Source organism: Zalophus californianus, chromosome 12, assembly GCF_009762305.2.
Source record: "Zalophus californianus isolate mZalCal1 chromosome 12, mZalCal1.pri.v2, whole genome shotgun sequence".
Taxonomy (NCBI): Eukaryota; Metazoa; Chordata; class Mammalia; order Carnivora; family Otariidae; genus Zalophus; species Zalophus californianus.
The window spans coordinates 44835641-44861733 of NC_045606.1; the positions used below are offsets into that span (position 1 = coordinate 44835641).

Below are 26093 nucleotides of genomic sequence, written 5' to 3' on the forward strand. Positions count from 1 at the left end.
TTTCTGGGAGGCTAAAGCTTTATAATGTTCTATTTTGGAACTACTTCCCTGATGTCACACTAGTCTGTATGTGGGTCTATTGTCCCCTGTCTGTCATCCAGACTCTTCCCTCTGTACCAATAAGGAGACATTCGGATGAGAAATTGGCAGTCCCGGTTCTTTTCAGTCTCCATCATCACATCTGGTAGATTCCTTTGAATCTTGGTCCAAGAGGCCTTGTTCCTACTGCAAAAGAACGATACCCACTTCCCTGAACGTTAGCAACCCCTGAAACACATCTAACATTTCCAACAGATTGTGTTTCAACTATACTTTAAAAATAAATAAATAAATAAATAATAAAAGTTCCAACAACCATTCCTTCCTCCTCTAGTGCTCTCTCTCGAGACAGGGTCCTGGTAAACCTAGTGAAATTCAGCTCTCCACATAGTTGATGGCAGCTTGACCCAGTTGACCAAACACCATCATTTGGCAGTTGAGCATCACCTCCTTGAAACACCCTCTGCACTTGGCCTCCAGAACACCACCCTTGTATTTCCTTCCTCTCTCATGGCTGCTCCATCTCAGACTTGCCCGCTGGTTCTTCTTCATCACATTGAGTCCCACAATGGTGCCGAAAGTCAGACACATACTGTCCTAGTCACATAGCCATGTGGTCAGACAGAGGTTCTCACAGAGTCTGACTAGAGTCACAGAATCCCAAGATCGTAGACATGAAGGCACAAGCCCGTCATAGGACCCTCGGGCTCACTTCCAGGGCTGAGACTGCACATGCTTGTCCTGCCCTGACAGTCTGCCTTCAGCCTCTCCCTCAGGTCAGAGTCCGGGCCCAGGTGGGTCCTCCTCATTCCTCTGTGGCCACAGGGAGCACAACTGTCTGTTACAATTTGAGTTATAATTTATCTGAGCCTGGAGACCCCTTTAGTGAATTTGCATTGTTATCTCTTTGCCAAAATTAGACTCCAGTCCCTGTTTTATGATTTTTGGGTGTCCCTTTGTGGGTTTTTTTTTTTTTTTTTAATTTCAGTATAGTTAATACACAGTGTTCTATTAGTTTCAGGTGAAGATATAGTGATTCAACACTCACTTCCATATATTACTCAGTGCTCATCAAGATAAGTGCACTCTTAATCCCCATCACCTATTTCACCCACCCCCCTACCCACCTCCCCTCTGGTAACCCTGTTTGTTCTCTATAGTTAAGGTCTGTTTTTTGGGTTGTCTCTTTTTTTTTTTTTCCCTTTGTTTGTTTGTTTTGTTTCTAAATTCCACATATGAGTGAAATTATATGGTATTTGTCTTTCTCTGACTGACTTATTTCACTTAACCATTATACTCCGTAGATCCATCTATGTTGTTACAAATGGCAAGATCTCATTGCTTTTTATGGCTAAATAATATATATATATACCCCTTCTTCTTTATCCATTGATTTATCAGTGGACACTTGGGCTGCTTCCATAATTTGGCTATTGTAAATAATGCTTCAATAAACATAGGTGTGCATATCCTTTCAAATTTGTGTTCTCAGATTCTTTGGGTTAATACCCAGTAGTGCCTTTACTGTATCATAGGATTGTTCTATTTTTAGCGTTCTGAAGAACCTCCATACTGTTTTCCAGAGTGGCTGCACCAGTTTGCATGCATACCACCAGGGCACTAGAGTTCCTTTTTCTCCACATCCTCCCCAACATTGTTTTGTGTTTTTGATTTTAGCCATTCTGACAGGTGTAAAATGATACCTCATTGTGGTTTTGATTTGCGGTTTCTCTGATGAGTAGTGATGTTGAGCATCTTTTCATGTGTCTTTTGGCCATCTGGATGTCTTCTTTGGAGAAATGTCTATTCCTGTCTTCTGTCCACTTTTAATTGGGGATTATGTGTTCTTTTGGTGTTGAGTTAAGTTCTTTATATATTTTGGATACTAACCCTTTATCAGGCATGTCACTTGCAAATATCTTCTCCCATTCAGTAGGGTGTCTTTTAGTTTTGTTGGTTGTTTCCTTTGCTGTGCAAAAGTTTTTTTTTTAATTTTGATGTAGTACCAATAGTTTATTTCTGCTTTTGTTTCGCTTGCTTCAGGAGACATATCTAGAAAGACGTTGCTACGGCCGATGTCAGAGAAATGACTGCCTGTGCTCTCTTCTAGGATTTTTGTAGTTCGAGGTCTCACGTTTAGGTCCTTAATCCATTTTGAGTTAATTTTTGTGTGTTGTGTAAGAATGTGGTCCAGTTTATTTTTTACTTAGATTTTTAAAAGATTTTATCTTTTCATGAGAGGCAGAGAGAGAGAGAGAGAGAGAGAGGCAGAGGGAGAAGCAGGCTCCCCATGGAGCAAGGAGCCTGATGTGGGGCTCGATCCCAGGACCGTGGGATCATGACCTGAGCCGAAGGCAGATGCTTAACCAACTGAGCCACCCAGGCACCCGAAAGTAGTCCAATTTCATTCTTTTGCATGTAGCTGTCCAGTTTTCCTAACCTATGTGTTAAATAAAGAGACTGTCTTTTTCCCATTGCATAGTTCTGCCTCCTTTGTCAAAGACTAATTGACCATATAAATAGCGTGGCTGTATTTCTGGGTTTTCTGTTCTGTCCACTGATATATGTGCTATTTTTGTGCCAGTACCATGCTGTTTTGATCACTACAGCTTTGTAATATACCTTGGGAGTCTGGAATTGTGATACCTCTAGTCTTGTTTTTATTTTTCCAAGATTGCTTTGACTTTTCAGGGTCTTTTGTGATTCTATACAAATTTTAGGATTGTTTGTTCTAGCTCTATGGAAAAATGCTGTTGGTATTTTCACAAGGATTTCATTAAATCTGTAGATTGCTTTGGGTAGGTGTCCCTTTGATTATTTGGAAAACCTCTTTAGTGGGGGAGAGAAAAACTGAACATCTTTGCTTTATGTGTGTCATTTGCGTCTATCACACCCACTTTCCAAACACCAGTTATAGCCCATACTTGTTCTTATGGCTTCTTTGAATATTATCTTTGTTACTTCTCACTTATATTTGGCTAATTTTATTCTTAGAGCCCGGTGCTGCTGTCTGTGGGCAGTTGAGTGTTAAAGTGATACAGAGCAAAGAGCTACTAATGTTTCTAATGCTAGGGTGGTGTCCTAGGGCCACCCTGGGATCAGGACGGAAGGCGACGCGTGGTTTGTCCCTGTCACAGCTTCTCAGACATGTTTATTGAGAGAGTAGCAATGAATCTGAATCACTGTGTTGTTTTTCTTTATACCCTAGGTAGATGTCGATGCACATTCTTTGAATTCCAATGATGTTTTTGTCTTGAAACTGCAACAAAACAATGGCTTCATCTGGATAGGAAAAGGTGCTAGCCAGGAGGAGGAGAAAGGAGCAGGATATATAGCAAGTGTCCTCAAATGCAAAACCACAAAGATTCAGGAGGGCCAGGAACCAGGTGTGTACTCTGGGGTCAAGGACATGAGGCAGGACTTAATATTTGGTATAATTGCTAATCATGTAATTTATTCCTTTTTTCATAAATAGGACCTTTGTAACAGTTATAGGGCATTACAGATCCTTCCATTAGTTGCAAAAGTGGGCGATGGTACCTGCTATATTTAAATAATTTCCTAACACTGAAATCAAGGTGAAATCATATCATTTGTTAATGTAAGGCAAGACCAGCTCTGTGCTCCTGGAAATGCACTGGATAACTCATTGTGTTTTTCACAGAGGAGTTTTGGAATTCCCTTGGAGGGAAAAAACACTACCAGACCTCTCCACTGCTAGAAACACAGGCTGAAGACCATCCGCCTCGGCTTTACGGCTGCTCTAACAAAACTGGACGATTCATCGTGAGTGTCTTGCAAAACACTGGGGTGAAACCAAACAACATTGGGAGAGGTGTGGCTCTAACCCTTTTCAGCCACGTCGGTGCTCTGATTCTCAGATGTAGTTTGCTTATCTGCAAACCAGACATGATAGTCTTAGCTCCACGCAGGCTTGTTTTAAGAGTCAATGATACAATGGATGTGAAAGCATAGGAATACTGTAAAGTACTATTTAAATCAAGCCGCTGTTAAAAATATCAACTACTTTGCACCTGTGTCAGCATGAGGTTGTTGCTATATGAATATGCATATGGCTGGATTTCCTAATTTAATAATTTGACACTTTCTGTGGGAAACCATGGTGGGTTCTGATCAAACTGTGTCAGTTTTACACTTCAATTTCCCGGGGAATAAAAAGTTTCACCACGTTGACTGACTAGAAATATTGTGAAAATATTATGATCCTTGGGCAGAATCATAGAAAGCTACATATGCACCTGCAAATTGAATGAAGTCAGCAAGAAGGTTTTATTTTATAGTCATTCACAGGTTTTAAATTTCAGACTGATTTTATACTGGGCTCCAAAATATCCTGGAGTGCAGCCCCTCATCTCAGTTTGAGCATAAAAATTCTCTTTTCTCTGTTTGACATGTAGGTTTTTGAGTAAATTTTTTGTTGAGAGGACAAACTTCTTTCCTATGTAAAATTTGATCTAAAGATTTGGTCACCGGGCGCCTGGGTGGCTCAGATGGTTAAGCGTCTGCCTTCAGCTCAGGTCATGATCCCAGGGTCCTGGGATCAGGTCCCGCATCGGGCTCCCTGCTCAGAGGGGAGCCTGCTTCTCCCTCTGCCTCTCTCTCTCTATCTCTCTGTCTCTCATGAATAAATAAATAAAATCTTAAAAAAAAAAAAGATTTGGTCACCATGTCCTGGTGAATACAAGCTTTATTTTTCAACACACACATGAAAATCGTCTAAGTCTTTGCCCAGCTACATTGTTTGCTAGAAATAAAATGCTTTGAGGAAGAAACTGCTCATATTCAAACCACACTTGAAGATTATAAGTGATTTGACCTGAAAATTGAAGGTTCAAATTAAAGATTCGCATTGTGATAAATATTTGGTTGTTGGGCACCAGAGTTGCTCACCTACTTTCTAGGAAATCCTTGTATTTTAGAAACTTGTCAGAAAAAATCTGTTATTTTACTCTTTTGACTGTTAATTTGATATGGCATCCGACCAACTTCTTTTTCAACTAATGCTTCTATGATTTCTTATTAGTATTATTTGCTAATATTGTTGTAAATAACATGCTTGTCTCCAATGAAGATGTATTTTACAAAAATAATACCTAGGCTTTGTCCTCAGTCAGGTTTAAAAAAATCTGTTAAGTCTTTGGTTCTCACTGATATATGAGGAATCCTTAATCTCAGGAAATAAACTGAGGGTTGCTGGAGTGGTGGGGGGTGGGAGGGATGGGGTGGACTTTTCCTCTACACCAACTGATTTTCTTGTTTGGTATTTGGAGCTCCAACTATTCCCTTCACAATTTAAGGAAAGAAATGTCACTGAAAAGTATTTGATCTAGTTATCATAATCAAAAAGCAGGCTTTAGACATATAGATTCACACAAGACAGCAGAGCCTATGGGTTAATAGCACAGGTTTTGGAACCAATCTGCCTGTGCAATATCACTTGCTTGGTGATGTTACTTACTAGCTGTGTGACCTTAAGCTGGTTACTTACCCTCATCTGTAAAATGGGGATAATCCTAGTACCCACTTCACAGAGTTGTGTGAATATTAAATTAGTTGTTCATATAAAGGATTTAGAACAGTGCCTGACATGGAGTGTTATTTAAAGTTTTTGCTTTTTTAAATCATTATGTGATTGGTAAATATTCTGTAAAAAAGATAATATAAACTAAGTTTTTGCCTTCTGTAAGTAGTTTTTGTCTGTTTCTGTATAACACTCTCAAAATTTCATCAGGTTATAATAAATACGTGTTATGCTCAGAAGGCTGCAGGTTGCCTGGGACCAAGTTTACCTAGGTCCAGCCCAGCTGGGAGGTTCTCTTTTGGGCTGCAGGCTGGATTCATGCGTGTTTTTCCCACGACTGAGTCCAGGAGCACAAGAGGGCCTCTAATGAGTCACATTTGCTAATATGACATGGCCAAGGCCAAAGCCACCTCCACTTACTAGACTGTACTATAACAAAGTCACACAGCAGAGAGAAGGAGTGAAGAATTAAAAACCATAACCCTGTCTACCACACTTTCCTAAGGGTCAGGGGGTTCGTGATCCAGAATCCTTTAAAAATTTGGAACTTCGGATTAATACCTGCCAACTGGTAGTGGGTGCATTAAACTACACCTCCCTAGCAAACTTTAAAGTTAACTACAGGGAACATGATTTAACACATTTAAGATAATAATAATAAAAAAACTTTGCATATGGAATATTATATCATCTTGTCAAAAATTGTTGATTTAGAAAATGATCAGACCTATTGATTTTATTAAAATAATCTTGACCTACACAATAAAAGACAATTGAATACTTAGACCATAAACTCAAATGTCTTTAGGGACGAGGAAGGCAATGGAGATCTGTGAAGCAGCTTGTCACAAGGGACTGGAAGTGGAACTGGGGTCCAACTGCCTATAGCCTCCCTGAGGCATTCAGGTGCCATGTTCGTAGTCAGCCCTGTGCTTCCCAGATGAGATTCCATCAGCTTGTGATAGACGATGAAACAAATAAACAATTATCTGAATCTTTTTTTTTAAAGATTTTATTTATTTGAGAGAGAAAGAGAGAGAGAGAGAGAGAGGTTGAGAGCAGGGTGAGGAGCAGACTCCCCACTGAGCAGGGAGCCTGACGTGTGGCTTGATCCCGGGACTTCGGGATCATGACCTGAGCCGAAGGCAGCTGCTTAACTGACTGAGCCACCCAGGCGCCCAACAATTATCTAAATCTTTACTACCCAGAAAGGACAAAAAAAGATGACTGCCAAACTTTATTTTTGTGGTGCTTTAAAATAGTACAATGCATTGGTATCCTATATATTAGAAAAATTATTGCTTTACTCTTTAATCCTAAGGCTTTTTCATACATTTCAGATTGAAGAGGTTCCAGGAGAGTTCACCCAGGATGATTTAGCAGAAGATGATGTCATGTTACTAGATGCTTGGGAACAGGTAAAACTGTATTTGGTGTGCTTGTACTTGGGAGCTGGCAAAACCTGCTTCGAAAAATAGCAAGTCTAATAATAAACGGACCTATGGATTTAGGCTGTATTTTAAAAAGACTCAACACAGTTTGGCAAAAAATAAAACTGATACATGTAGCAAATTGATTTCTTAATATGGAAAAAATTCCATGGCTACCGTCTGTGGCTGTATAGTTTTAGGTGAAAAACTTCTATTTTTCATTTATTTTTAAAATTGATTCACTCCTAATTTCTTCATGCATTCATCCATTCATTTAACTAGTAAACACATCAGTGAATACAATGCCATGGGGGAACAGGGCCATGGGGAAGTCAAAGATTCAGAATTTTTCTTGAAATCTGATGAGAAGTCATCATAGGGGGCCTTTCCCTGAAGAAGAAACAGACGTAGAATAGTTTTGAATCTACACAGAAAATGTGTTGCTGTTACGTATATCGTTATTTGGGAGAAAATGAATGGGGATTTGGCATGCCATATCTGATAGTTGGGTTTTTTTTGTTGTTGTTTTTTACCTTTGTGTAAACTGATAATAGTGGAAGGGAAAACTAAATATATCAGGAACTAAAATGTATAGAACAATTATGAAACCCTTATCTGAATTAGGCCCACTCTTAGAGTCAACCCTATTAATTGTTACTTCTAGATCTGTTCTTAATTGCTAAAGTCATTTGGTTATATTACCCCTTAGCTTCTTGGTATAGAATTGCCATATTTGAATTTGGAATCTAGTCACAGATTCTCCCCAGGTGAATGGATCACATATTTATAGATATGAAATTTAAAATGTCATGTCAATAAAACACCTTTGTATATTAAGAATTACAAAATAAGAATGGCATTTCCTTATTCAGAACAATTATGTCCATTTGTAGTCAATTCTGCAGTCATGGATACTTGAGAATATTTCTCTTACTACATTTTATTTTTTATTTTATTTTATTTTTTTTTTAAAGATTTTATTTATTTATTTGAGAGAGAGAGAGAATGAGAGATAGAAAGCACAAGAGGGAAGAGGGTCAGAGGGAGAAGCAGACTCCCTGCTGAGCAGGAAGCCCGATGTGGGACTCGATCCCAGGACTCCAGGATCATGACCTGAGCCGAAGGCAGTCGCTTAACCAACTGAGCCACCCAGGCGCCCCTACATTTTATTTTTTAAATCATATTTTTCATTTACATGACCAAGCTGTCGTTGTTTGTTCTATGCCCTGCAAGCAAATATTTCAGTACTTTCAGTATGAATTAGAATACAATCAAAACCAATTTGGCCGAAATTTCTCTGCCAACAAGTTATTTTAAAGTGATTTAAATATAAGGTAATTCAGGGGCACCTGAGTGGTTCAGTCGGTTAAGTGTCTGCCTTCGGCTCAGGTCATGATCCCAGGGTCCTGGGATCGAGCCCCCCATCAGGCTTGCTGCTCAGCGGAGAGCCTGCTTCTGGCCCTCCCCCAGCTCGTGTGCACACTCGCTCTGGCTCTTACATGTGTGTGCTTCCCCCCACCCCCCTCTGTCTCAAATAAATAAATAAAATCTTTTAAAATAAATAAATATAAGGTAATTCAAGAGAATGTTTCAGCATTGAAGTTCACAGCCTATACATTTATTTGACGAGAAGGATACATACAGAATATGTAATTGTTATCAGTTTAAAAAAAATCAACATTTAAATACTAAACATTGTAGCACGTTTACCAAAGCGTTAGAAGATACAATTTTAGGTGTACACTTCAGGCTTAAGGCAGAGGCTTTGCAAGGGAGGCTGAGGTCCCCCCAGGATAATAAAAATAATATGGGGATAATGACTGCCTTACATGCCCTAAATGGGTGGCTGCAGAAAACAGCCAATATGTTGTTTTGAGAAAGTGTATAAACTAGAAAATACTATATAAACCTGAAATACCAGAATGTGGATTCTGGAATCAGACTGGCTGGGTATCATTCTAGAGTATCTCCTAATAAGTGCAAACATTGGGAAAGTGATGGACCTTCTTTGCACCTCCTTCTCCACATCCCTAACTTGGGGGCTTCCTGTGAAGGTGAAATGAGCAATGTGTGAGAAGCACTTGGTACAGGGCTTGCACTGAGCCTTTACTCCCCAAACTGTACATATTATTGTTTCATTTTTCAGATTTTTATTTGGGTCGGCAAAGATGCCAATGAAGTTGAGAGAACAGAATCTCTGAAGTCTGGTAAGCGAGATCCCATGGACAATGGATGGCATTTACCCTGAGTGCTTATTACAAAGCTCCTGACTGCTCTTTTCACCACATTCTTCAAAACCACATATTAAAACCGAGCAGAATCTAATAAGCTTTCGCTTTCAGAACTTAAGTGTAATGGAATTTTTTTGAACTGAAGAATTTCAGAATAAGAATAAGAAAAATGTTTTGTTACCTAATTTAGAACATGATTACATCAGTTTATTCTGAAAACTTTAAATTCACTTAAACAGTATTGTATTATAGAAATAGTAAACCCTCTATAACTATGATAACCTAGATTTTTTTAAAGTTCTTTTTGAGTAATGTTGTTATTTCTGCACAATTTTTTTTTATTTTTGAAAAGTACAGGAATAATTATGCTATAAAGATAATTCTATAACGTTTGAAATTTTTTAAGGCAACCATTAGACTCTCATGTGCAATCCATGGCAGATGAGAGAAATCAATAAGGAATTGTTCATATGGGACGGTATTTGGCTACTTCAGGGCAATGAAAATCTGATTCATTATTTTTATTGGGAGACTTTTCATTTCATAGTTATTTTAGTTTAATCAAAACTAACTGACCCTACGACCCAGGAATTGCACTACTAGGTATTTATCCAAAGGATACAAACATAATGATTTGAAGGGGCACATGCACCCCAATGTTTATAGCAGCAATGTCCACAATAGCCAAACTATGGAAAGAGTCCAGATGTCCATCGACAGATGAATGGATAAAGGAGATGTGTTTACACACACACACACACACACACACACACACGTACACACAATGGAGTATTACTCAGCCATCAAAAAGAATGAAATCTTGCAATTTGCAATGACATGGATGGAACTAGAGGGTATTATGCTCAGTGAAATAAGTCAGAGAGAGACAAATACCATATAATTTCACTCATATGTGGAATTTAAGAAACAAAACAGATGAACGTAGGGGAAGGGAAGGAAAAATAAAATAAGAGGACAACAGAGAGGGAGGCAAACCATAAGAGACTCTTAACTATAGGAAACAAACTGAGGGTTGCTGGAGGGTTGGTGGGTGGGGGATGGGGTAACTGGGTGATGGGCATTAAGGAGGGCACTTGAAGTAATGGCACTGGGTGTTGTCTGCAACTGATGAATCACCGAATTCTACCTCCGAAACTAATAATACACTATATGTTAATTAAATTGAATTTAAATAAAAAATTTTTAAAAAAACAACTAACTGAATGTGTTTGTCTTTCAATTCTTTATAGCCAAAATGTATCTTGAGACAGATCCTTCTGGAAGAGACAAGAGGACGCCAATTGTCACCGTAAAGCAGGGCCATGAGCCGGCCACATTCACAGGCTGGTTCCTGGGCTGGGATTCCAGAAGGTGGTGAACTGGTTTTTGTAGGAGAAAAACAAACACATGTTTTGGAGCCACTGTCCCATTGCTGTTTTGAGGGGAAGAAAGGTTTTTCGGTTTGTTTGGTTTTAGAAAATCAACTGGCCCTATGACTATTTTTTAATGCCTACTATTGGTTTGAAATTCTTTTTAAACTAGAATTTTCTTATGTTAGCATTTTAAAATAACCTAAAGTAAATTTCTGTTATGGACCAATATTAGCTCTGCTGGAAACTGATTTATATCTTTTTATATGACCTTTTAAAAGTGAAAAGCTGAGCATAATCTAGGGGCATTCATCAGGGAATTTTATAATTCAAGAAACTTTAGCCAAACTTGTTCTTTAATATGCCAGAGAAGTAAGCCATAATGCCTTTGAGGTTAATCTCCTTTCCATGTGCTGTGTTCAAAAGAATTGTATTTTTGCATTGAGGCTTATGTTAAGATGGTTTAAAAGTTTGTTGTTATTTGCCTTCTTCAGCCAATGTGACTGTGATACCATTCACTAAGTATCTTTTTCTAAGAGTAATTTTACCATTTTTGCCTTTTTTAAAAGCCTTTGAAATCACAGGTTTTTCATGACAAAATAATTGTAGTCTTATCTGGTTGGATGTTTGTATTTGACAGTACATGTTTAATAACACAAAGGTTATGTACGAAAAAATTCACTAATGCTGTCTTTCATCATTAAAATGCATCTCTTTTGGAAAGGTTTTTTGTTGTGACATTTTATTTAAATATGACATGTGAGTTAATTACACAATTAGTTTTAAGGTTAAATACTTTTATGCATAAATAAATATGAATTTAATGTTTCTTAATTCATCCTCATTAAGTAGTCAAACAACTTTTCCAAGTTTACATAATTATGAAAGATTTTAAATATCAGTGCATATGACATCTGGGCCCTGTTAAAGGATAAACTGAGGCATATCAGGCATTTCAAGAGTTTGAGCAAAAATCAATTTGGATTTGGCAGTGCCAAATCTACCAGCAGGAGCGCAGGGAAAGACTTCACTAAAGAAAAAGTAAAGCAAAGTAAGGAAATTCTTTTTTTAAGATTTTGTTTATTTGTCAGAGAGAGAGAAAGAGCGAGCTAGCACAAGCAGGGGGGGAGTGGGAGAGGGAGAAGCAGGCCCCCCGCTGAGCAGGGAGCCCGATGCGGGGACTGGATACCAGGACCCCGGGATCATGACCTGAGCCAAAGGCAGACGTTTAACCGACTGAGCCACCCAGACGTTCCAAAGTAGGAAAATTCTTGATTTTGACTTTGTAACCTTGAGGCATTTATAGGCTTAGATTTTGGTTTGCTTGCATAGGTCTCCACAGCATTAGAACTACGTGAGTCTAACGGCCTCCTCGTTTAACTGATTTAACAGGCCCCAGAAAACAGGAGTCGGGGCAGAAGGTGAAGCGCCAGTAAAGCAGAAACCAACTTTGGTGTCAGGCTAGGAGGTGGCCCGTGGGGAGCAGGAACTACTTTTCCATGGAAAGGGGACTCAGAGGCAAGCAACGATCTGAGGAATTCTCACACCGCCTCGGGGGAAAATGATTGGTGGATGTGTTTCAGACTGGGTCCTGGCATGGGTCCTGGCGTGGAGAATCGAGCCCAGGACCATTAGGGTGGAAAAGTGAGTGGTGGTGTGGGGACCTGCAGCTTGTGTGAGTGGTGAGGAAGCAGCGAGAAGCTGCACTTCCAGAGACTGTTCATTCAGTCAGGAAATATTTTTATTAGGCATCTACTGGGTGTGGGGCACAATTCTAAGCACTTTGGACCCAACATGAATGAAACAGACAAAACCCAAACTGTCATGGAGTTTATATTCCAGGGAAGAAGCTAACAAAAACAAAGCCAGTAAGTAGATATAGTCATCCCCACTTACCCTCAGTCTTGCTTTCCATGGTTTCAGTTAACCATGGTCAGCTGTGGCCTGGAAGCAGATGATCCTCCTCCTGATATATATTCGGAAGGCCAATAGTCGCCTAACGCTACGACACAATGGCTCTGCCGTTTACTTCACTTAATTGCGTCACACAGGCATTTTATTATCCCACATCACCACCAGAAGTAGGGTGAGTACTGTGCAATAAGACATTTTGAGAGAGAAAGTCCACATTCACATAACTTTTATTACAGTATATTATAATCTCTCTTTTTTTAAAGATTTTATTTATTTATTTACAGAGAGAGACACAGCGAGAGAGGAACACAAGCAGGGGGAGTGGGAGAGGGAGAAGAAGCAGGCTTCCCGTGGAGCGGGGAGCCCGATGCAGGGCTCAATCCCAGGACCCTGAGATCATGACCTGAGCCGAAGTCAGACGCTTAACGACTGAGGTTTCATAAGAGCTAATTTATAAAATTAAACCTCAACAAGACCTATGTATGTATAGGAGAAAAAATAGCATATATAGGATTCTGTACTAACCTTAGTTTCAGGCATCCACTGGGGATCTTGGAATGTATCCCCTGTGGATAAGTGGGGACTACTGTATATTATAAAATATACTAGAATGTAAGTTCTATGGAGGAAAGATATGTAGGGAATGAGGACAGGAAATATTAGGTGAAAGCCTTAAAACTCAAAATATATGTAAGCCCTCATAGACATTAGTTTTCTGGGTTTAAAATGCAGTTTCATGCAGCCTAACTTTTTAAGTTTCATAACTTTCTATTTTTCTTGAATGGAGCTATTGCTTATTTTTAATATTTAGATTTTAATATTTAGATTTCTTTCTTCTCTTTGATTTTCCTCAAAGATTTTTAGGATGAAAAACCAAAACAAATACAGTTGTTTCTCAGCGACTAGTGCTTTTACAGGCCTTTCCTTGCTTCAAATAACATAGTACACTCTTTTGTATGAAATGCGTGACTAGAAAACAAAATTTAGCACAGGAAAATCAAGTGCTAACCAGAAATAAGTATTCTAGTTAGAAGTAGCACATCTCAGGAATTTTATTTTTTAAGATTTTATTTATTTATTAGAGAGAGAGAACACGAGCAGGGGCTGGGGTGGGGGGGCAGAGGGAGAGGGAGCCCCCGACGCGGGGCTCAATCCCAGGACCCAGATATCATGACTTGAGCTGAAGGCAGACGCTTAACCAACTGAGCCACCCAGGCGCCCCAATATCAGGAATTTTAAATAAGAAATCAGATTGTGACATTAACTTTAAGCAAAAGACCAGGAAACAAGGAACCTATGTAAAATAAACAATTGTCTTATCAATTTGTTTTATTTTGCAAGACCACTAGAGAATTGGCTTCAAAATACTACATTGGACAGGTTATTCAGAGGGATGGAATTCTAGTCAAAAGAAAGAATAATAGCATTCATTTTATGTATACAGGATGCATATGTTGTAGTTCAAAAATGTGTCATCAAAACTTTTTTTCTTGCTGTCTTATTTTTTCTCCACTATGATTTCTTCCCTTTTAGTTTTAAAGACTACATTAGATATTTTTAAAGCATGCACTGTATTTTACAAATTAGCTAAAATAATTTTCTCTCAAATACCATCTTACCATACTATCTAAAATATTAATGATGAGCTACTTCGGTGGTGGGAGAAGAAACAGGAAAGGTTGAATCCACATTTTCATGCATGTGCCGAGATGAAATTCATATGTTTCAAAAAGTTAAACTGAAAAGGAAACTATGAAAAAAACAGAAGACATAGAATTACATCTCAATAGGGAAATCATCTCTCAATAGCTAGTAGAGTGAGAAGAAAATCGGTCAGGACCTAGAGGTCTCAAACAACTTTCTCAACCAGCTTAACCGGATTGATATGTACTGAACGCTCCCCCAGTAATTGCAGCATGCATATTTGCTTTGTAAGGGCATTTAAAATGTTCACCAAGAGAGAAAATAATACTCTGATCCATAAAACAAATTTCAACAAATTTAAGGTATTGAAAAATCATACAATGGTATCTAACCACAGTGGAATTAAACTAAATATGAATGACAGGGAGATATCTGGCTAATCTCCAAATCTTTGGACGAAAGGAGAAACCCCAAGGGAAATGAGAAAATATTTTTATTTCAGTGAAAATTGGAATACAACCTATCAAAAGTAAGGCTAACTCAGTATTCAAAAGGAAATTTATAACATTAAATGTTAACATAAGATAAATGGAAAGGCCTTAAGTCAACGATGGAAGCTTCCGCCTTAAGAAACTGAGAGAAGAGCAAACTAAACCCAAAGAAAGCAGGGAGACAGGAACGACTAATACGGACTCCTCCAGAAAAAGGGAAGAAATAGGAATTACTAATATTGGGAAAAAAGAGTCCATAGAACCTTTGGTCACTAAAAAAATAAGAAACATAATTTTATGCTTATAAATTTGACATTGATGAACAGGCAAATTCCTTGGGAGACAGACTAGTAAGGCTAACTCAGGAGTACAGCCCACCTAGGTAGCAAAACGTGTGCATCCTAAAGAAAATGAATTCATAGTTACACCTCCTAGCAGAGAAAAGCCTAGGCTCAGTTGGACTTCACTGGTGACTTCTATCAAACCTTTAAGAAAGCATAAAACCAGTTCTATACAAACTCTTCCGCATACTAGAAGATGTTGGTAAAAAGAAAAAGGAGAGAACATTTCCTGGTTCATTGATGAGGCGAGTATTACCCTGATATCAAAAAAGAAGCAGATTATAAGAAAGAAAAACTACATACCAGCATGTCTCAAAACATAGATACCAAAACCATGAAAACACATCAAATCGAATCCAACAATATGTAAAAATTGAAGACGTTTATCATGGAACCCATCCTAACATTTAAGAATGTGTCAAGAATCCTCCATATTAACAGACTAAAAAGGAAAAACCATGTGAACATCTGAACAGATGCAGCAAAGCATTTAATAAAATCCAATAACCATTCATAATAAAAACTCTCAACAAAGGAATAGAATGGAAGTTCCTCAATTTTGAAAGGGATATCTGCCAAAAAAAAAAAAAAAAGTACATCCTATTTGAGAGAGGAAAACAAATGTTTCCCAGTAAGATCTGGAGCAAAATACAGTTGTTTGTTCTCATCTTTCCTATTCCATATTTTACTGGAAGTTATAAGCAGTCTAATAAGGCAGGGCTTTTAAACCTTGGCACTATTGGGCACCTGGGTGGCTCAGTACGTTAAGCGTCTGCCTTCGGCTCAGGTCATGATCCCGGGGTCCTGGGATCGAGCCCCACATCGGGCTCCCTGCTCAGCTCCCTGCTTGGCTCCCGCCTGCTTCTCCCTTTCCCACACCCCCTGCTTGTGTTCCCTCTCTCTCTGTGTCTCTCTCTTTGTCAAATAAATAAATAAAATCTTTAAAAAACAAAAAGCGAACAAACAAACCTCAGCACTATTGGCATTTTGATAATTCTTTGTTTTAAGTAGGGGGGTGCTGTGCTGTGCATTCCAGGATGATTAGTAGCATCTCTGGCCTCTGCTCACCGGATACCAGTGGCACTCTCCTCCTCTACCCATGGTGTACCGATTGAAAATGCCTCCAGACTTTTCCAAATGTCCCTGGGGAGACAGAGAAGCACAATGGCCCCTCTGTGGAGAACCACTTTAATAAGGGAAAGAACTAAAAGGCTCAAAGATTGAAAAAGAAGAAGTATTCTTGGTGAAAGTGATCTGGGTGTTAATAGTCTTTAAATGCTCCCAGGTGATTATAATATGCAGCAAGGACAGAGCCTTCTGCAAATCAAATACAACTCTCCAGCTCTAGAGTCCTCTTCATTAACCAGGGAGCATACTTAGATTATTTTCATATGCAGGAACAGCAAAAGCAATAATTATTTTTCTTCCAAACAGTATTTGATAACTGGGTGTGGGGCACAAACATCCCTTTGACTTAAAATTTCTTTCCATGTCCTACTCTAGCCTCGAGACAACTTTGAGGCAGTGAATTCTCCATTACAAGAAATCTACATGCCAACAGCATAAGATTTATTCTCCGTTTACTCTAGAAATAGATTTTTATTTTAAAGCAATAAGAATGGAAGTTATTTATTTGTAACTCTCTTCAAATTCATTGAAACCGTGTTCTCCCTGATTAAAACAAAAATTAAGACTTTTTTTAAAACCTTCAGAACTGTGTACGTCTAAACAGCACAGTAGAGGGCACTCTTTCTCCATGTTAATAAAGACAGACTTCATAGTTGGTCAAAACACTGAGAAATATAGTCATTTATTTTATTTTAGATTGAAAAAGAATAGTGCTTCTAGGCAGGTCAAATGTGGCTGTGTTCTCACTCTAAAAATGTGTTATACTATCTTCTAAATTTGAGGTTCAACAGAGTGAAATCATATATTGATTTTTATAATATATTTGCTACATGCCAAGATAGGCTGGCATGTATATCCTAGCATATCTATCTATCTATTTATCTATCTGATATATATATATGATATTTATCTATATCTATATATCTATATTGATATATTCTATATCTGTAATATCTATTATATCTATATTATATAGATATAGATCGATTGATCGATCGATCCTGGTCTATATCCTTGAACTGGTGCTACAGTAGAGAGCAGGTAGTTAAGGATGCCCTGTCCTCAATGGAGCTACAATTGAGTGGATAGAGACAGAAAAGAAGCAATACTCAAATATGTATTCTGCTGTATAGCAATAAGTGTTATAAAAAATAATAATAAGGCCAGAGAGAATAGCATTTGTGGGATGAGGGATTCCATTTTAGATGAAGTGAACAGGAAAGACCTTTCTAAGGTGACATTTGATCAGAGACCTGAAGGAAGTGAGGGGTTGAGTCTGTGATCGTTAACTTTGTGTCATCTTGACCAGGCCATGAGATGCCCAGATATCTGGTTAAACATTGTTTCTGGGTGTGTCTGTGGATGTGTTTCTTCTTTCTTCTTCTTCTTCTTCTTCTTCTTCTTCTTCTTCTTCCTCTTCTTCTTCTTCTTCTTCTTCTTCTTCTTCTTCTTCTATTTTTTTTTTATTTAAGGTTTTATCTATTTGTTTGAGAGAGACAGAGACCGAGTGAGCGAGCAGAAGCAGGGCAAGTGGCAGAGGAAGAGGGAGAAGCAGACTCCTTGCTGAGCAGGGAGCCCGACACGGGACTCCTTCCCAGGACCCTGAGATCATCACCTGAGCCAAAGGCAGACGCTTAACTGAATAAGCCACCCAGGCGTCCCTGTGGAGGTGTTTCTCAAAGGGATTAGCATTTGAACTGGTAGACTGAGTAAAGCATATGGCCTTCCCCAGTATGGGTGGGCATCTTCCAATCTGTGGAAGGCCGGAATAGAACAAAAATGTGGCAGCAGGTCGAATTGGTTCTCTCTGACTAACTGCTTGAATTGAAATACCAGTTTTCTGCCCTAGGGCTATGATTTACACCATCAGCTCTCTGGTTCTCAGGGCTTGGTACTCAGATGGGAATTTACACCACCGGTTCTCCTGGGTCCCCAGCTTGTAGACAGCATATCGTGGGACTTCTCAGCCTTCATAATACATGAGCAAATTTCTTAAAAATAATTCTCAATTACACACACACACACACACACACACACACACACACACACACACACACACCCCTCCTACTGGATTTGTTTCTCTGGAGAATCATGACTAATGACTAATACCCTGGACATATCTCTGGGTAGATCCAGCAGCGTCTTTCATGCAGAGGGGAAAGAAGCTGCTCTGCTTGTTCAAGGCATTGTGAGGACGACTGTGTCACTGGAGAGGATTGAGACGGATGGAGAAGTACGGGAGATGAGGCAGAAAGGCAGTAGAAGCACAGATGACCTAGAAATTGTGATATTTTCATTTTCCCTCCGGGTGAGATACGGTGGAGTGACATGATTTGTCTCACATTTTAAGAGGATGGCTTTGGCTGCTGAGTCAAGAAGAGACTGAGAATGGCAAGCCTAGAAGGAGAGGCCAGTAAAGAGCTTTGATTATAATCCAGGCCAGAGCTGATGGTGGTAATGGCGAGGAGGGACTGGATTCTGATATGTTTGGAATATGAAGCCAATAAGAGGATAATGGATTTGTTAATGGGTGTGAGAAAATGAGAGAAATTGACTCTCAGAGGAATTGCCATTTACTGAGCTGGGAAATGCTGTGGGAGGAGAGGTTTGACTGGGAAACAGGAGTTGAGCTTGTTCCTTTTTGAAATGCTTATCCTACTGGACTGTCAATGGAAGTTGTCAGGTAGGCTATTCAAGTTCAATAGAGAATTCATGGCCAGGGACGTATATTTGCCATGAGTCACATTTAAAGATATGAGAGCAGACGTGATGACATGGGGTGTGAGTGTAGATAAAGAAGGCATCTGACAGGATAACTGAGTCCCAGGATGTTCCACCATGGAGAGGCGCGAGATGGGGGAGGAGCAGCAAAGAGGATGGTGAGGCAAGAAACCCAAGGGCATCCATGATGGTTGAGGCTGTCAGCCTCCTTTAGTCATACAACAACCCATGCGTTTCTGATCATATTCCCACAATATAATCATATTCTTGTGAATGTTGTAGTGGATGCTTACAGGGCATTTATCACCAAATTGTGCATTACCTAAAGCAGTGACTTTCAACCAGAGTTAATTTTGCTCCTCAGGAGTCACTTGGCAATGTCTGGTGACATTTTTGGTTGTCATACTAGGGAACATCACATGCTACTGGCATCTAGTGGGCAGGACCCCGGGATGCTGCTCCACATCCTACAGCACAAAAGAGCCCCTCGCAACAAAGGATTATTTAGTCCCACATGTCAACATTGCCGAGCCCAAGAATCCCAAACCTAGAGGAACTACATTTCAAATGGAAAAAAAAGTAGGGAGTTACCACCGAGAAATTTTAAGGAAAGAAGCTAAAATGAGAAGTTACCACATGATAGGACAGCTGCGTTCTTTTTTTAACATGATATTTCACATAAAGGACAAATAAGATCTTCAAATTAACTAACTGAATTTGCCATATTCTTATCATCATGAAATAGAGACCCTATACCTAAGACTTAGTTATTTAGCAGATATTAAAATATATGGACACAAGTGTGTGTGTAGATCCTTTTTTTCAGTTTTAAACACTACAATTTTGAGATGCTACATTTAAAATTGATGTTGAATCATGGTATATTCATTTCCTATTGCTGCATTACAAAATATCCCAAATTCAGTGGCTTTAAAACAACACAAATATATTTCTTCTAGTTCTGGAATTCAGAATTATAAAATGGATCATCAGTGTTGTGATCCTTTTGGGGGTCCTAGGGGGACAATCCCTCTCCTTGCCTTTTCCAGCTCTCAGCAGCCTCCTGCATTCCTTGGCCTGTGGCCACTTCTTCCGTATTTAAAGCTAACAGTGTAGCATCTTCAAAAATCTTTCTCTCTCTCCCTATCTGACTTCTGTTATGTGACCGTTAGTAACGTGTCCTTCTCTGACTGACTTTCCTACCTTCACTCCTTCCTTCACTTGTAAGGACCGCTCTAATTATGTTGGGTCCTCCTGAATAATCTCCCCATTTTAAGATCCTTAATTTAATCACTTCTATACAGTCCTTTTGCCATGTAAGGTAATATATCCACAGGTCCCAGGCAAGTTGTGGTCATCTTTGAGTGTTTGTTATTCTACCTACCACACTGGGTAGAAAGGTATACAATGAAATCAGTATTCTAGGCGTTGGCATATTGGGGGAAAGCTGAGAAACTGATAGATTTTCCGACTCTCTTCCATCTATTCCTCCTTCAGCCTTAGACCCTCATTTCTGAAATAGAAAATAAATATAATTGTAGCTAGGGGGAAATCTAATCAGCATTTCATCTCTTTCCTAATTCTTGCCAAGTTGCTGTTCTTGCTCCAACCTGAGAATCTTTTTTTTTTTTTAAGATTTTATTTATTTATTTCACAGAGAGAGACACAGCGAGAAAGGGAACAGAAGCAGCGGGAGTAGGAGAGAGAGAAGCAGGCTTCCCCGATGTGGGGCCTGATCCCAGGACGCTGGGATCATGACCTGAGCCGAAGGCAGACGCTTAACGAATGAGCCACCCAGGCGCCCCTCCAACCTGAGGATCTTATAAGGAGGCTGAAAGAAATCCCTCCTCCTGGGCTTAGGTACGGCAGTTGCTGTCTGTACAATTATAGTAACACTACTTGAAAAGACAAAAGTAAATATGGGACAATTATGGGGACAAGGGAGTAGGTACAATATTTCATTGGGCTTTAGCCAAAACCAAAATATTTTGAACAACTAAGGATCCAATTCAATAAGAGATTTTTGAGCTTTGGTTTTTGAGAGTGGCATTTTTCTATTCTCAGGCACAACATATCTGCGAATGCCCTGTGTTTGAAGATACAATAGAGACATTGCTAGAATGATAATAGTCTCAGCAGGTCATCAGTGAGGTTAGCCAACAGGCTTCTAATGGTACATAACATTCAGCCTGGGTTTGAATGAGAAGAATCCTTATTTGAAATATTGACTTCTGAATATAAGAGTACTTCAAAAAAGGTCATATTTTTGTTAGGTCAAGTATTATTTTACATGAACCTTTATGAGGGCACTACAGATAACATCTGGTTTTACAATCCTTGAATCACCTGCTCATTTAAGTCTGTATTTTATACTTTCCTTTGTAATGTTTTAGGCCCCAAGAGGTCATCAGTCACTCAAAGCGGAAAATTGGTATAATGCCTAACCGTTCCTACAGAATCCACACAACCCTCTGCTTCATGTTCCCATGATGATATTCCTTAGGAAAAGAGGCTGCTGCCAAACACCATATATTTCTCAAGGAATTTTATAAATGACACATGGGAGCAAATCATTTCATATTCTAGTACCAAAACTGCCATAAGCTCAAAAGAATGTGTAGGCAAAAATAGCCACAGAATAATGAGTCCACAGCTTTTAATGAAACAACATTTATAGCAAAGTTATTATGCTCTATTTCCTGGTAAGGATTACAGGTACTCTGTAGTTAGTTAAAATATTCTATGATCCTGAAATTTCTAGCTCTATGGGTTTTTATTTTTTAATGTATTTAGTACTTGTGGACTTTTAGGGTGATCATTACATGAGACCAAAAAGGAAAGGGTGTAATTTCATTCCAGGCATGGTTTTTCCCACACAGAAAGGAAACTACTCAGTCTCAGCAGAACAAGATGCCCTCCTGGGCATCCCTACGATGACACCTAATATAAATATAATGGACAGATTACTGATCTATTGGACTTCCTTTGTTTTGTCAGAAAGCAGTGTAGTTGGTTATGGTACCAACGCCACACTAAAGAACACTGCATGGTGTCTTCATAGGTCCTTTAACTAAAAGAGACCTTGGGAAGAACCCTGGCTCTATCATTACTAGTTGGGACGGGGATATTAGGTAAATCACTTAATTACTTTGTAACCTCCGGTTCCCTAATAGGTAAGCATGCATTTGCTTGCCTACTCACCTTACAATCCACATATAAGATAGCCTTCACTGGTGAGTGTGGATGCTGGGAAAAACACCAGAAATCAGTGGAGGTCATTGGGCTGCAACCCCAGCCTAAGCCAAATGACAAGAGGAGACAATGAACAAGGGCATGGCCAGTCTCTGGTGTACAGAATATGGAGAAGACAAGATAAACTGTGTGAACAAAGCCAAAATTAACAGACGTGTCAAAAAGTGGATATGCTGAGGAATGGAGTAATAAGCATAATTAATTATTCACTACTCATAGAAACCTTGACAAGAAAAGGAGGGGGTGTTGGGAGAAGCTCAAGGATTGAGTAGAATAAATAAAACAATAATGGTGGTGAGGATGGGGTGATGTTGAAGAAAACTGAGTGCCAGAAACTCTCTTACTGATTTGAAGTACTTTGTGCTTGATGAGATTGGTTATATAAGCAAAAGTGAGAAGTAAAAAATTAAATAAACAACACCTATATAGAAGGTAGGAAAAATTCCTTCATTTACGGAAGAAATTGTTGGGAAAGGAATTTTTTGGGAGAAAAATATCCACCTCGTATAGGAATGTTATTAACCATTTTATATATCCACTCACTTTTTGAATTTACCAGATGGAGTCTTCTACCATCAAGCACATCAGTAAGACATTGCAATTATACTGAACATTCAGAATGTAGAAGGTAGAAGTGTAGAGAGGTATTCTCTCTAGCTCTGAAAAAAAAAAAAAACAAAACTGAGTGTAACTTAAAGGACAAAGAATAAAAAAGCAGAATGTATTGCAAATAAAAAAAATATTTTTATTGATAGTGACTTGGTGCTGATAAAGATATGAAATATAGATTGAAAAGATGTAATTTTGTATGTAACTTGGGAGCTAAAAACACTGTTTCTAAATATATGATGTCAAAAACACAAGCAAGGGAGGAACAAAACATATTAATGTTATATCTGTATCTGCTAATCAGTCTGTATTATGCATCCTTGCCTGTTTCCTTTTGGTAATAGAAACCCATCTACATGCCTTCATAGTTCATATTCTTCTTATTCCCCGAAGCAAGGTGTGATCATCTGACTAAATTCCAGCCAATGACATATGAGCAGAAGTTCTTTGAGTTATAAGGGCAGGTTTCTAGTCAATTCCTTAAAAAGGAAGTTCTCTGTCCTCCACTTTTCTATTCTCTTTCCCAGTTGCTGGAAAGTGACGAGAGCTTGAATGGCTCCCTTGGGCCCAGAGACAGAAGCCACATGTAGTAGATGACAGACCTTCTCTACTATGACTTGGATCTGCTTATTTTAAGATTGATAAATAAAAAGAAAGAACACTCTGTCCTATTTGAGCCACTGTATTGTGGAGTCTTCAGACCAGTTTAGCCTGTACCCCCATTAATATAAAAACTGATATCAGAAGTAGAGTTTTTCGGGCGCCTGGGTGGCTCAGATGGTTAAGCGTCTGCTTTCGGCTCAGGTCATGATCCCAGGGTCCTGGGGTCGAGTCCCGCATCGGGCTCCCTGCTCAGCGGGAGCCTGCTTCTCCCTCTGCCTCTCTCTCTCTCTCTCTCTCTCTCTCTGTCTTTCATGAATAAATAAATAAAATCTTTTTTAAAAAAGTAGAGTTTTTCATAAAAATGTTCTAATATATGGCATCCTGCCTTAATGACAGACTTGCTAAGAGTGAGTAAATAGATATTTTAGGCTGAGATGCACGTAATCCTTTATATGGTAAAACATTAAATAAAACTGTTGCCAGTGGTAACTAAGAAGGCAGATCAGATTCAGGCTAAGGTTAAGAAAATGCAGAATGGTAATGTGTGTTGGCTGTTCCTTGCAGCTTTTAGCAATGTGCTCTCAGAGAGAGATGAAGTCAGGCAAGAATTAATCAGTTTAAAGCAGAGATGAAAGGGGATCTAAGTCTGCTCTCTTCTCAGCAGGTGGCCTTTAATCTAAATTGACTAAGGGATTAGTAACTTGGAAAAGCCAACTGTTTCTATAAACAAAATAACAGTAGATAAAGTTGTCACTCAGGACCTTATTCAAGAGCCTTCCTTTAAGTGTTCTCAACCAGGAATGTGAGCCAATCCAAAATCAGATTAAGGGTGTTTTTCCACTCAATGTAGCTGCTCTTAAAGGAGAGAGGGATGATTGGTACCGTGATATCCAGATAAAGCCTCTGATTGTGGTTTCTCTCCTATACAGCTACCAGGAACCAAGCAGACGAGGAATCGGTTCTGGTTTTGAGCCAGTTATACCACTAAAGAACTTACAAGTCTAGTCTACAAACATTTGCAGTTATTTAACCATAAAGCACTTCCTGAGTTCCTCTCAGCAGAGAGCTGAGAAACTTGTGCTACATTCTGCTCAAAACCTAGAACTCCTTGTCTATCATCCCATCTAGGGTGGAAAAGAAGGTATGCTCTCCAACATGCATAGTAACTGTGTCCCTGGGGATTATGGCCAGAGGAGAGTTTGCAAAGAACAAAGCCTGGAGACCACAAGGACGCGGGACTCTTTCAGAGAGCAAAGAAGAATTTCATTAAGGAACTTTCTCCACCACTGTGAGGGTAGTCTTCACACTTTCTGCCCAGCAAGATCTCAGCACTGCTCTAAACAAGTGCTTCTGTATGTTTCCCATTCTTTGCATGTCCAAGTAGGAATTTTTCTTGCAGTTTTCCTAGTTCTATTTCATCGCTGTATGTCAGGGTATTTGCACTTATGTGTGGGGGGCTGGAGGCATGGCAGTGAAAGTATCCACTAGTTTATAGGTCACAGGAATCAGACAAAGCCTCATCGGGGTTCATGGAAATAATTTGCCTCACCTAGATAACGGAAGATAGTTGGGAGAAAGGCAGGCAGGGGCAAGGGGCCCCATCCTAAGAGGAAACGACCCTCCAAAGGAAAAAGACCCCATTTTATACTACACACCACCCTGGAAGGAACCCTCCACTCTTTCGCATGTGAACAGCTACCTGATAGGTAGATGAGCCCGTGGACAAAAACCTGACTAGGTGACAGGTGCAGGGAGGGTTAATCAGATTAAAACAGCCCGTCAACAAGCCCATAAATAGCCCTAGCCTTAGAAACGCCAATGGTAACCCTCTTGGGTCTCCTCCCTCTTCGGGAGCTTTGTACTGCCACTCGATGAGCTTTGCTTTGCTGCCCACCCCTCTTCATCTGGTCTACCTCTTCATTCTTCCCAGTGGTATGACCAAGAACCATGGGCATTAAAGGAAAAGAAATCCTGTAATGCAGACATTCTAGATTCTGAGCTAAACTGGACTGGACTCTACATTGTTCACTCTTGGAAAAGACGTTTGTGAGATGAAAGGGACAGGAGATAACCGAGTTACCGTGCAAACAGGTCATGGTAGAAGCTACTTAGTGTGCCCTAGTATTCGGTATCCCTTAATTCCTTCTAATCATAGCACCAACCGAAATTTTAGCAAATACATGGCTGACCAGGTAGAACTGAAATTTCTCAGCCTTATTTGGAGCCCATTGTGACCACATGACTCAGTACTGATGTTTCCCTAATAGACATTTACCTAAAAAGTAATCTTCTTGCTACAGAGGCTTAACCTGTATACTAATGAAGATGGCACTTGAACATTCGACAAAAATGATATAGGAAGGCATTTAACTCTTTCTAGGAATAATAACGGAATGAAAAATAATAAAAATATATTTATAAGTATCAGGCAAGCTTAATATTATACTTGTTTAAGGCTGATGAGAAGGAAATAGCACTTTTTCACAAAATTAATAAAGAGCAAGATTAGTGACTCAGTGTAAATTGTATTTCACGATGGTTCTGTAGTTTAGTGGTTTTTTTCTTTTCTTTTTTTTTTAAAGATTTTATTTATTTGAGAGAGAGAGAGAATGAGAGATAGAGAGCACGAGAGGGAAGAGGGTCAGCGGGAGAAGCAGACTCCCTGCCGAGCAGGGAGCCCGATGTGGGACTCGATCCCGGGACTCCAGGATCATGACCTGAGCCGAAGGCAGTCACTTAACCAACTGAGCCACCCAGGCGCCCTAGTGGTTTTTCTTT

At 39.3% G+C, this 26093-nt stretch overlaps 1 protein-coding gene across 1 annotated transcript in view; it reads left to right on the forward strand.

Annotated features, from left to right (window-relative positions):
• Nucleotides 1–11326, forward strand: part of SCIN (scinderin) — an 83741-nt gene extending 72415 nt beyond the window's left edge. The window contains exons 12-16 of the mRNA XM_027573782.1: nucleotides 3248–3425; nucleotides 3704–3825; nucleotides 6922–6999; nucleotides 9158–9218; nucleotides 10493–11326. Of these exons, the coding sequence (XP_027429583.1) occupies nucleotides 3248–3425; nucleotides 3704–3825; nucleotides 6922–6999; nucleotides 9158–9218; nucleotides 10493–10620 (567 nt within the window). The 3' untranslated portion in view covers nucleotides 10621–11326. The remainder of the gene's footprint in view (nucleotides 1–3247; nucleotides 3426–3703; nucleotides 3826–6921; nucleotides 7000–9157; nucleotides 9219–10492) is intronic.
• Nucleotides 11327–26093: the final 14767 nt, after the last annotated feature.